The sequence below is a fragment of the Suricata suricatta genome, chromosome 11 (genome assembly GCF_006229205.1).
Source record: "Suricata suricatta isolate VVHF042 chromosome 11, meerkat_22Aug2017_6uvM2_HiC, whole genome shotgun sequence".
In the NCBI taxonomy this organism is placed as follows: domain Eukaryota; kingdom Metazoa; phylum Chordata; class Mammalia; order Carnivora; family Herpestidae; genus Suricata; species Suricata suricatta.
In genome coordinates, this window is record NC_043710.1 from 84,200,682 (window position 1) to 84,213,478 (window position 12,797).

The 12,797-nt window shown below is 49.0% G+C and overlaps 1 protein-coding gene across 1 annotated transcript in view; it reads right to left on the reverse strand.

The window, feature by feature from the left end:
* The window catches only part of ST14 (suppression of tumorigenicity 14), a 39,967-nt gene that overhangs the window by 9,547 nt on the left and 17,623 nt on the right, over window positions 1–12,797 (reverse strand). Inside the window, exons 2-14 of the mRNA XM_029915233.1 lie at window positions 7,975–8,134; window positions 7,504–7,631; window positions 7,225–7,295; window positions 5,927–6,084; window positions 5,691–5,726; window positions 5,248–5,488; window positions 3,017–3,156; window positions 2,618–2,715; window positions 1,509–1,618; window positions 1,290–1,420; window positions 673–777; window positions 242–352; window positions 34–147 (exon numbers count right to left, since the gene is read on the reverse strand). Of these exons, the coding sequence (XP_029771093.1) occupies window positions 34–147; window positions 242–352; window positions 673–777; window positions 1,290–1,420; window positions 1,509–1,618; window positions 2,618–2,715; window positions 3,017–3,156; window positions 5,248–5,488; window positions 5,691–5,726; window positions 5,927–6,084; window positions 7,225–7,295; window positions 7,504–7,631; window positions 7,975–8,134 (1,603 nt within the window). The remainder of the gene's footprint in view (window positions 1–33; window positions 148–241; window positions 353–672; window positions 778–1,289; window positions 1,421–1,508; window positions 1,619–2,617; window positions 2,716–3,016; window positions 3,157–5,247; window positions 5,489–5,690; window positions 5,727–5,926; window positions 6,085–7,224; window positions 7,296–7,503; window positions 7,632–7,974; window positions 8,135–12,797) is intronic.

Consider the following 12,797-nt stretch of genomic DNA (forward strand, 5'->3'; position numbering starts at 1 on the left):
CCCTAAAGCAAGGTGGGCTGGGCCAGGTCTCACCTTCAACACACGTGGCCTCATCGGACCCATCTCCACAGTTGTCCGTCCCGTCACACTGCTGGTTCTTTAGGACGCACTTCCCATTGCCACACTGGAAGGTCTGAGCCGGGCAGCCTGGGGACGGCCGCACGCTCAGCACTGGCTCACCACCCCCTGGTGAGGCTGCAGGGAGGCCCAACTGGCACCCTGCCCCCCACCAAGCACTCACTGCACTGCAGCTCGTCACTGTTGTCCCCGCAGTCGTTCACGCTGTCACACACCCAGAAGAGGGGCTTGCAGAACTTGTTCTTGCACATGAACTGGTAGGTGGCATTGCATTCTAAAAAGAGCATGGGGCAGCGGTCAGCTGTGCTCCGAGCCCTCACTATGACATCAGTCATTGCTCACTGCTTCCCAGGGAAGCAGGGGCGACTGGACAGCCACCTGGGGACCACTTGCCCTGCTGGGGGGTGGGGAGGGCAGCTCTGGGGTGCCTCTGCATTCCTGGCTATGGAAGAGGACCCCAGCACCGCAGAAACGCTCCAGTGCCTGCTCCGACAGAAGGCAGGCACAGGGAGGGAGGGGGCTTAATGTCAACATGGCGGGGGGGGGGGGGGTACTTTCCGGCAGCCAGGCGCCGTGGGGGCAGAAAGGACTCACGGCAGTTGAGCTCATCGCTGTAGTCCGTGCAGTCAGCCCAGCCGTCACAGCGCAGCTCGTTCCGAATACACCTGCCCGTGTTACACATGAACATCCCCGGGCACGCTGCAAGGGAGACGGCACACCTCAAGTCCACGGCCCCCAGCCCTGCCTCCCACGCCGGCTGACAGTGAGACTCAAGGCAGAAGAAACTGCCAGATCTCTTAGGTGATCCCGTGATCTCACGGGAGCTGTCGGAGCTGGGAGCAGGAGGCGTGGTGAGCTGTGCCCCATTTCTCCTGGGTCTTTCTCTCTCTTTATTCCCGCAGGTGTTATAAAGCCACAAGGCAAGCAGAGATGTGCCAATTCGTGGTAATGCTGAACCAGAGGGACAGATGGCCCAAAAAACCTCAGGGGGCCTTTGGCACGATGTGTACCAGGGTTCACTGCCTGCCTTTTCCAATACATGCATTTCTGGTACTCTTGCATTTTCCTCTTAAAAAGCTACCGGATATGCACCTTGTGTTTTCTGGTATCTCAGAATCAGGAGAGCATGATGCTGGGAAGATACAGAACAGAGGGTTCATCATGGGCCAATCCCTCTAGCCAGGCTCCTCTTTCTGGAGACGTGTACTCACGGTCACTGGAGTCATAGGAGAGGTACTCGGCCAAGAAACCCGTGTCGGTGTAGGACTGGTCAGAATGGAAGTGGACGGTGATCTTGCTGCTCTTGCTGGTCACCACAAACTGGGTCCTCTCCCCACAGTACCTGGAGGGGGCGGTCACCATAGGAAGAGGATCCAGAGGCATCTGAGGCACCCCTTTCCCCTCCAGCCCCAGGAGCTCCAGGCACTCACTTCTCTCCGTTGACCTCCACGTAGTCCTTGAGGCAGGTGCCCAGGGGCATGTTGGGTTCCAACAAGTAGAAGAGCTTGAAGAGCACTTTCACATTTTGGTTGTTGGGCACCTAAGGAGAGCAATGCTGCTGGGCCTCTGCTGCTTCCTTCCCTTTTCCTAAACCCAAGGATGCCACATGCTGCTGGCCAGTGGCTGCCGCATCTTTAACTCCCTAACCCATGTGGGCAATATGGGACACACAGCAAGAGGGATTCGGGATGGATGGTTGGAAGAACTTCTAGACTCAGAGGCAAGAGAGACTCTTATTCCCAAGGAAAGCTGGGGGTCCTCCTGGCATCACTGAAGAAAGAAAGGAGGGATAGGTCTCTGACTCGGATGGCCTGCGGGGCAGCCCTGGAGGCACAACTCTTGTCTTGAAGCCATTTAGCAAGCGCTTTCTCTGGGCTGCGCGCACAGTTGGCCACATTACCTCTGAGAGGCAGACGCCACTACTCTCCTCTTCCCTAGGAGCAAGCTGAGGCTCTGACGAGTGGAGTGACTGGCCCAGGGTCCCTCAGGTGGCCACTGACCAAGAGCGAGGCGCCCGGGTGGCTCAGCCAGTTGAGTGTCCAAACTCTCAGTTTCAGCTCAGGTCATGATCTCACAGTTTGTGAGTTCGAGTATCACATTGGGCTCTGTGCTAACGGTGTGGAGCCTCCTTGGGATTCTCTTTCTCTCCCTTTCTCTGTCTGTCCCTCCTCCATTCGTGTGTGTGCGTGTGTGAACATGCACGCGCGCACACACCCATGCGCGCACTCTCTCTCAAAAATAAATAAATAAACATGTTTAAAAAAGAGCTAGGATTTGAGTCAGTTTGGGTCTGGGTCTGTTGGACATTACACGATTAACGCTACTCCACCCTCCCCCACCCCGCAAGGCTTTACATGTTCAGCATCTTGGGCACTGCTAAGGGAGCCCTCTCCCTCTCCTTGCCCTTCTTTGCTTGCCATCCTGGAGCATCTGTCTTCTACGTCCCCTTTCCCTCCCTCTCCCGCTCCCCCCTTCCCTTTCCCCTCTTCTTCTCCCTCTCTCCCCCTTTCTGCCCTCACAGGCACCCTACAGCTCCTACCTCAATGTCCCACGTGCAGTCCATGTTGGGCGGGTAGTGGCCAGGATAGTAGGGGCTGCTAAATGTCCCTTGGGTTCCACGTAAGTAGCCTCCACAGCCTGAGAGGAAAGGCAGGAGGAAGAGCCTGAGGATTGAAGACCTGCTTGGCCAGGCAGGCAGAGCCAGGCCACGATTCTCCCAAGCTGCCGGCCAGGGCCCCCCGACATTCCACGGCAAGTGGCCAGAAAGTCCGAGTGCTAGGAGGCTGACCACTTTAGGGAGGGTTCCTGACCCACACAAGAGGCAAAAGGCCCTGTGGCTTAATCTTCAAACTCTCACACTGACCTGGGCCAGTTCACCAGCCTCATGGGCCAGCCCCTCAGACCTGTCCCTCCTCTGCCCCACCAGGCCCTTCCTTACTGCTCTGCCGAGGTAGCTGGAAGAACGTGGCCTCAAAGCCAGGGTGTCGCCGCTCAGTGTTGGTTATCAGCGTGACGAGCAAGACATTCTGGGAGGAGAGGAAGGTCAGGTTGTAGGAGGGAGGGTAGGTGCCACACAGCCTGCAGGGGTCAGAAGGTGCACATGTTACAGAGAGCAGACAGAACCCAGGCCTCCCTAACCCTGGTCCCATCCTCAAAAGGCCAAGGGTCATTTGAAAGCCCCTCCCCACACAAATGACCTGAGATCAGATTTAGTTAGAAGACTGTCCTTGTTTAAAACAGCAGGAAACTTGGGCATCTGGGAGGCTCAAGTCGGCTGAGCTTCTGACTTTGGCTCAGGTCATGATCTTGAGGGTCATGATTTCGAGCCCCACATCAGGCTCACTGCTATCACCACTGAGCCTGCTTTGGATCCTCTGTTCCCCTCTCTCAGTTCCCCTCCCTGGCTCATTCTCTCTCTTTTTCTCTCTCTCTCTCAAAAACAAACATTAAAAAAACCCAGCAAAAACCCAGAAGCCTTGAATGCCTGACCACAGAAGATTCATTAAACTATGGGCTAAATAATAACAACAGCAGTAACAGTAACGGCACCAACAGCACTTAAGAATATGCCAGGAGCTGCTTTTAGTGCTGGGCATCTATTAACTCAGGTGTTTTTCATAACAACTCTACTAAGGAAGTACTATTATCCCCATTTTACAGATAAGGATACTGAGACACTGGAATCACTTGCCCAAGGTGCCACAGTGAATAAGCAGTTGGGCATCCAGGCTCCGGAGCCCACGCAGCTGATCACTGTGTCACGCTGCCTCTTTGTGCTCACTGTACATTACACAATGCCATGTTATGCAACCATTAAAATGACAGAAGCAAGCTTACTGATTTGGAAAGATCATCATGATATACTTCAGTTTTCAAAAGCAGATAGCAAAACCAAATGTGCCATAAAATCCTATTTTTAAATCTACCCACAAACATACACATACATTGCAAAAATCATGGAAGAGGACACTTCACAAATTTCACAGTGATTACTTCCTGATTATGATCGAGGTCTGTGCCCTCTGTGCACGTCTGTTTCCCACTTTCTCCTTTCAGAGCGGCGTGTTTATTTCGTTAGACAATTCATGAATTACAGGGAGGGGAAGAAACCTTGCACAAAAAGGGTGTTCAGACTGGAGTCCTGGCTGCTGAGCTATGGCAGCAGATGGTTCTATCTTGTTTTGGAGCCTGAATTCTAGCCCATTATTTATCATGAAACGTCTGCCCAGCTCAGTTCCACAGACAGCAAGAGAAGGCTCTGGCCCACTGAGTCAGGGAGAGCTTGGGAGCGGGCAGCCCACGCTCACCCACAGGGCTCCGAGAGGCACGCACCATCCCGACAGTGCTGGGGGTGGGGGGAGGGCCATCATCTCTGCACCCCCACGCCCACCTCCTCAGCAGGTGTATGATGCCTTTTTATTTCCTGGAATCCTGGTGCTCTGGGTGGCTGAGGCCTTGGCGCCTCTGGAGAGACTGCCCTTCCCAGGACTAGCCAATTCTAGAGACAGTCAAGACTCACACTCAGGCAAACCTTTAACATGCAAACCAATCAATCCAGAGCCCACACGCCAACTACCTTCTCCTGGGGCTCTTCTCTCCAGGCCACCATCCACCTGTCCTAATCACCCCAAGACCAGATACCAGACAACTAGAGATGGGCCCGTGCCCCAGAACCCACTGGACTTCCTCAAACCAGCCACGCCTAGACCTGCATACGCTGCCCTGCCTGGCCTTTCCAGCAGAAACCACATGTCTCCTCTGGCCCCCTCTGCCTCCTGACTGACCCTGGGACTTCCCCATGTGGCCCTGCATGCCCCCTCCTCTTGGGAACTGTAACAAACTATCTTTTCAATGGCAGCCATCTCCTGGTCCACTGGCCTCAACAGAAGTGAGTCATGATAAAGTGAGATTTTACAACAGCAATCTACACCTCCACTCTGGCGGGGAAAGGAGGAGCACCCTGCTCACTGGCATCAAGGGACAGTGAGTCTTCTTCACCCTTGCCAAGGCTGATATCACCCATGAGATGCTCTGGGAGCTCATGCTGAGGATCACACACACCTGCTCTCGGTTGCCTGGAAGTCTGCAGTGGCCTAGAGTCATAGGCTGTATCTCCAACCCATGCCGTCCAGCTCCCACAGCCCGCCTCTGCTCCCCCGGGACACTCACTGCACCACAGCACGGGGTTCCACAGGGCTCAGGGTGTCATACACCATGACCAGGTCACTGCCACGGTCGTCACAGGGCGCAACATCAAAGCTGCGGAAGGTGAGGCTCAGCACAGAGTCGGCATCCCCCCGCAGGGTCCACTGGCAGCGGGCCCGCGCCGGATATGGGCTGTCGGGGAAGCCGGGCGTGGTGAAGCGGGTCACCTCCCCGCTGCGGGCGTGCAGGGCGAAGCTGCAGCTGTCTGTGTGGGAGACGGAGAGAGCAGAGGCAGTAGGGGTGAGCACCCAGGGAGATGTGCCAGGCTGCCCTAAGCCCAGAAGAGACAGAAGAGGGGGCTTCTCGTGGTCTAGGACAAGTAGGGGATGTGTATGACTTTTGGGCACTCCCTTGACTAAAATGGCATCTGGCCAAATCCATCTTCTCTGGGAAGAGGGCATACTTACTGTCCTGAGTGGTCTGCATTGTTCTGGGGTCAGTGGCTGAAGAGCAAGGGGGAAAACAAAGTATTTACTGTTGTGGTCAATTTTCTTCATCCTGCTTCCTTATTCCCCTAAAGGGAGGTGCCCGGTCAGCAGACACTGGCTCAGGCGTGCTGCCCTCCCACAACAATCCAGGGCCTGGCCCTGCTCCACGGAAGTCTGGTCCAAGAAATGCCCACCCTCAGCATCCCTGTACTCACGGAAGGCCACCACCGAGGTCAGCACGAAGGAGTTAAGGGCTCGGGCACGGGGCGGCACTGTGACCACACGCTCCTTTGCCATGGCGCTCTCGGCCTCCTCCACCAGGTACTTGGGCAAGCTAAACTCCGACCAGTAGTAGGCAATGACGCTGCCCTCACTGTGGAGAGAGGGGTGAGCCTGAGGCACAGGTGGGCCCTGGGCACCCCAGCTGTCCCCACACTCTCCCAGATGCTGGGTATAGATGGGATGGCTCAGGCTCCCCAAGAGACCTTCCTCCAGGCAGGGCCCACCCAGATTCTTTGATGCTTGCCCACCTTTTGATCCTTTAAGCAAGAGATCTTGCCTTCATACCCTCTCCTCTCATAGTCTCACATTAACCAGATGTGCTCTGGGGCCAGCTCAGGTTTGAGGGTCAGAAAACAGCCTGGACTTGTGGACCATCAATTCTACCACTAGGTTGGGCACACTATCAAACTCTGGAGTTTGTGTCCTCATCTCTGAAAGAGGACAAGAATGTCACCTGCCACACAGCGTTCATAAAGATTAAATTGGGGACACCTGGCTGGCTCAGTCAGAAGAGCACATGAGTGGGGCACCTGGGTGGTCAGTTGTTTAAAGTGTCCAACACTTCATCTCAGCTCAGGTCATGATCTTATAGTTCGTGGAAACCCTAGGAACTAGGCTCTGTGCTAACAGCATGGAGCCTGCTTGGGATTCTCTCCCTCAACCTCTCTTTCTGCCCCTCCCCACTGCTGCTCACTCATTCACTCACTCTCTCTCAAAAAAATAAACACTTAAAAGACATTTTAAAAAGCACACATGACTCTTGATCTAAGCGTCGTGAGTTCAAGCCCCACATTAGACACAGAGATTACTTAAATAAATAAACTTTTAAATAAATAAGTAAAGTTTAAACTAACAAAATCAAAAGCACCCTTGAGGTAAAGTCTATTTTCAAAACAGTATGTTGAGGGCTGCCTAAGCAAGGAAAATATGAAGACTCACTGAAGCTTTTCAAACCCAAATTTGGAAACGTGACAACCAATCATCGCCGTTACTGAGAGGTTTACATGGCAGATACACCACACCTGCATTCACCTGCGGAATCCTGGAGACACTCCCACAGAGGGCTACCCCTGCCCTGGGGACAGCAGAACTCAGCGGGCTAATGTAACGTGGCCGAAAGAAGGACAAGAATGACACCTTGCACCCCACACCAGACCTTGAAGCCTCTTCACCCTGCAGGCCCACCTACCACATGGCACTGATCCCACCCAGCCTTCTCCCCAGCACCCACCTGAAGGCAGTCACAGACGACTCCTTGTGGTAGGGGCCCAGGGCCGGCACCCCACTGTACAACAGCTTCAGCTGAGGGAAGGAGGGAATGCTCACGGCAGGGCCAGAAAACAGCAGCAGCCCCTTGCCCAAGCCCGTGTCTCTCCCTCCCTCCTGGGACCCACAGGCCAGCCCAGGGATCCGGGAGTGAAGGGAGCAGTGTCCTTTCAGCCTGGGAGGGGGTGGGGGGTACCAGGGCAGACTGCAGGGACAGGGCTCCCTGCCCAGGGACTGGACTCACCGCTTCCTTCACCTTGCTGGCCAGGTTTGCAAACTCTGTGGAATTGGGGTTCTCATAGGCATCCACAAAGTTCTCGTTTGTGATCCTCAGGTAGCCATTGAAGACCTTCTGAACCCGCACGTTCCGGTCTATTGGAGACCAGAGAAGGAGGGTGGTCAGAGAAAAAGACATCATTAAGCTACCCCTGTTCCCCCACCGTCCTCAAGTTGCCCTCAGCAACCCTGGGGGAGTGAATGCCAGGAGGGACCAGTAGAAGCATGAGTCTGTGGGCCAACACTCCTCTCTATGGCTCTGAAGATCCAGGAGAGCCAGAGCCCTGGACCCTTCATTACATAGCCCCAGGTGCACCCTCCAGTGTCTCCCTCATGCCCACAACTGGTGGGCCCTGTGTCTGTCCACTGAGAGAGGAGGTATAGCCCCCACCACCCCCCACCATCACTCTCCCCAGAGCCAACCCCTGGCTTTACTCACACTGGAAGTGCCACACCAGGAAACAAGTCATGAGAGAAAGCAAGAAGATGCCAACCAGCACGGCCACCAGCACCACCCAACGCTTCGGGCCACGCTTCTCAACCTTCTTGGTATTGTTGACTGGCAAGAACTCCACGCCTTCCTCAATGCCATTCATGCTCTGAACAGAGAAATGAAATGCGGCTCAGAAACTCTCACCTTCACTGCCTCCCCAGCCCTTGTCCAGAAAGAATATTTACACTTTGTAAGATCCAGGTTGGAGCAAAAAGCGAGGAGAAATGAGAAGTGGCCTTCCCATCCATGCATCCCCGTGTCTGGGCAATGCCACACATGTATTGCTGACGAATTGATAATTTAAATAAAAATGAAACAAACAGGCTGTCTAAACCCAGTCATTGAGACTTTCCACCTAAATGAATCATCTCTGACGCAGGTAGATGCCCACGTGTGAGGAGAGCAGGCCCTGCCCAGGGCCGTGATTGGCCACCACAGGGTCTCTGTGTGAGTTTCTAGAAGCAGCCCCTCCTCTGGCTAACACAGCCCTGGGGCCGGGTTGCAGGGAGACCCGCCAGATTCAGTTCCCACTGATCACAGGGGGGCAGGAGCCTGTGGGCAGCACGAAATCATACACCCTACCCAGTGCCCTTGCTCTGACAATGTTTAACCAGCCCAAAGTAAAAAGGCAGTAAACCTGGGCAGCCCTGCTGGGCAGCTGTGGAACAAGCCACTCTGTTTCTTGGTGTCCCAGGTGGAATCTCAAGGTAACATGAAGCCAGGTCTCCACTGGAATCCACACCCAAGCTCACCCCAGAGACAGAAAAGCAAACAAAACTCCCAACAAACAGGACAGCTTACCCCTGTTCCTCCCAGTCAGGGGCTATCCAGGAAGAGAGGGGCATGAATAATATGACAGGGTGGGTGTCCCAGGTGGGGTGTCTACGGGCACCTAATGACAGAGAGTTTGCAAACTCTTCTTCCCTGTAACATACACTTTGTTTGCCCTAAACCCCAGAGAGGAGCTCTGCTCTTTCAGGTTTAACTACCTCAGACCCACTCCAAAAAAGGTTTATAATAAAAGCAATAGCCCCCAAATTCCACAGATGTGGCCATTTGAACAGTTTCCAGATGTGGTTCTTCTGGTGTTTACCTCATACTCCTGATGTGCTTGAACTGACATTTCTTGATTTGTTACATTTGAACCTCATCTGTTAACCTCATCATTATAAAAGAGTCTCCCCACTCCTGACATGTTTGGATACTTATATTTCTATTTTAGACCCTTTATTGGTTATTTTTGTGACTTTAATACTGCATACAGAAACACACCTCATAGCTAACCCTCCCTTAGTAATCATATTGCAATATATAAACAAATCAAATCAATCTGTTCTATACCTTAAATTTACACAATGTTCTATGTCAATTATATCTCAATAAAATAAACTTTTAAAAAGGAAAGAAACACACTTCAGAGACAACTGCTTAAAATGCATTCATAAGCTGCTTATTTTGGGATTTATCTACATATTTCTAAACAATATGCAAATAACACTATCTCTTGATTCATCCATTTAAAATATAATCATCTGATTTCCCATTATGATAATGTAAATTTAAATATACTTTCTTCTCTTTGTCTCACCCATCCTCCCAATAGCTATAGGGCTAAAGTCCTTTTTTTTTATTTATCCATATTCTATATCTAAAATACTCTATATTTTCATGACACTTGACCCTTAAGCAACATGGAAGGCGAGGGGTACCTAACCCCCACACAGTCAAAATTCCACATGAGATCAGGTCATGATCTCAAGACTGATGAATTCGAGCCCCGCATTGGGTTCTGTCCTGACAGCTCAGAGCCTGGAGCCTGTTTCAGATTTTGTGTCTCACTCACCCTCTGCCCCTCCCCCACTCATATTCTGTTTCTCTCTCTCCTTGAAAAATAAACATTAAAAAAATTTTTAAGAAAATATTGTTCACTATTGTTTCCCTGCCAGTACAACTAATTTGTTTTTCTTGCTGTCAAATTCATTTACCTGGGTTTCTTTTTAATTGAAAGAAAACTTTCTTTACAATCTAAATGCTCTGTAGTACTTTCCAATCTTCTACATATAAAGTCTATCAAATACCCTCTCACTTCATTTTTTTTCCTGGAAGCTTCCTTTCTAGGGCCCTCTGTCCTTTCTCATAGCTAGTGTCTAGAACTTCCTTCGATATCACCTTAATATCTTGATACCCTGGGAATTTCCTTCCTCTCCCTCTTGTGTTAAAACACTTATTTCCTCGATTCCGTATCTTCATCTTTCCTGGCTGACTTCATTTTGGAACACATTCTTCAGTGGCTTCCAAAGAGGGAAATTTTTTAAGACTTTGCATTTTTCTGAAAGTATCTTCACTCTGTACTCACATTTGTTGATAGTTTAGCTGGATATAGAACTATAGGTTTCAAATAACTTTCAATTAAAATTTTGAAAGCTCCATTGTTTTTTGGCTTCTCATTTTGCTTTAGAGAAGGAAAATAATAGTACAAGTCCATTATTCTTATTCACAATTTGTTATCCCTCTCTGAAACCTTTGAGGATTACTTTGAATTGGGTCTTTAGATTTCATTATGCTGAGCTTTCCACTTGTTCTTTGGGTTTGGAAATTCATATCTTTCACTCTGGGAAACTTTCTTGTACAGGCATACCTTGTTGTGCTTCTCTTTACTGCACTTAACAGATAATGCATTTTTTACAAGTTGAAGGTTTGTGGCAACCCTGTGTTGAGCAAGTTTTACCAGTGCCATTTTTCCAAAAGCATTTGCTAACTTCATGTCTCACATTTTGCTAATTCTCAAAATATTTCAACTTTTTTCATTATTATTATATCAGTTACAATGATATGTTGACAGTGATTATGACTGAAATCTCAAATGATATGACATTTTTTAGTAATAATTTTTTTTAGGTTTATTTATTTATTTTGAGAGAGAGAGACCACATGCATGAGCAGGGGAGGGGCAGAGAGAGAGGGAGAGAGAGAATTCCAATCAGGCTTCACAGTGTCAACACAGAGCCTGACACAGGGCTTGAACCCATGAATTGCAGGACTATAAACTGAGCTGAAATCAAAAGTCAGAAGCTTAATCAAGTCACTCATGCACCACAATAATGAAGTACTTTTAAATAAAGATACCTACATTGTTTAAAATTTTTTTTTGATGTTTGTTTATTTTTTGAGAGAGAGAAAGACACGGCATAATTTGGGGAGAAGCAGAGAAAGCAAAGAGAGAGAATCCCAGGTAGGTTCCACACTTGTCAGGAGAGAGCCCAATGTGGGGCCCGAACCCATGAAACGGTGAGATCATGACCTGAGCTGAGATCAAGAGTCAGACATTTAACTGACTGAGCCAGTCAGGTGACCCTTTACATTATTTTTTAGACATAATGCTATTGCACACTTAAAAGACTACAATATAGTGATAACTTTTATATGCACTGGGAAACCAAAAAATTCATTTGACTTGCTTTATTGTGATATTTGCTTTTTTACAGTGATCTGGAACTGAACCCACAGTATCTACAAGGTATTATTTCTTAAACTATATCTTCTCCTTCATTTCCTCTGTTCTTTCTGCAATTCCTATTACAATGATTTTCTACTTATAGTTTCCCTGCTATTATCCATCTCGTTGTTGTTGTTGTTGTTTAAGTAATCTCTACACCCAACATGGGGCTCAAACTCATAACCCTGAGATCAAGAGTCATATGCTTTACCAGCTAAGTCAGCCAGATACCCATGTCTCATTGTTTTTCAAATTCTCTAACTGAATTTTTCATTTCTGTTGTTAACTAATTTCCAAGAATTCTTTCTTGTTCTCTGAATTTTGGATGCAAAATCTTCCCATCTTTATATTGCTGCTGAGAACCTTTTCCCTGTTTTTTGACTTTCTCTTTCATGTTGAAGGCTTTCCTCAAATGCTTCAAGATGATTGGTTGTTTATTCATATTTAGGAATGAGGTACTAAATGCAGTTTGAAAGCATGGTTTGTCACAAGTGGCTTCACTGTGTACTACAATTAAGTGGCTAGCCAGATTTTTTTTTACTGGCACTCCCAACTGTAGGCTGTGTTTATCTTTTCTATGGAACGGTTTAGTTGCTACAGAGAATAATTTTCTAAACTCATGGATACACTGATTTAAACCCAGCCACTAGCATTCTGGGACATGTGAGAGAACAGATCTTTGGCTATTTTTCATTCCTCACTACAGCCTTCCTCTGCACCTAGTGTCCTCAAGTCTAGAGAAATCAATTTCCCATCCCTTATGGAGGACTGCTGGGGTAGGGGTATCTTTGGGACTGAAGTGGGGATCTAGGGATTTCTAACGATGCCACTCCCTAGTTCTCTCATAGCCTGATCCAAATTCTTGCACCTGGTAGAAGACATTATCAAAACTGTAAGAATATTTCCCAGAGCTAAAAAGAGGCACACATCTTTAAATTCAAAGGGCTCACTGAATGGTAAGAAAGAGAAATGAAAAAGCACACTCAACTAAATATATCATGACAAAATTCAGGATAAAGTAGATCCTTTACATCTTTACCTGACATTTTTTCCCCTAATATTTTACATTTCTTTGTTATTTGGTTCTATTCCGGTAGTTTTTAAACTTACTCTTGTGAGCCTTTCCTGGAGTTTTAAAAATAACTTCAATGACATATAGTTGACAGAAAATAAACATATTTAAAGTGTATGATTTGGGGCATATATATACACCCATGAAACCATCTCAACAATCAAGAAAATGAACATACCTGTCATCTTCAAAAGTTTGCTC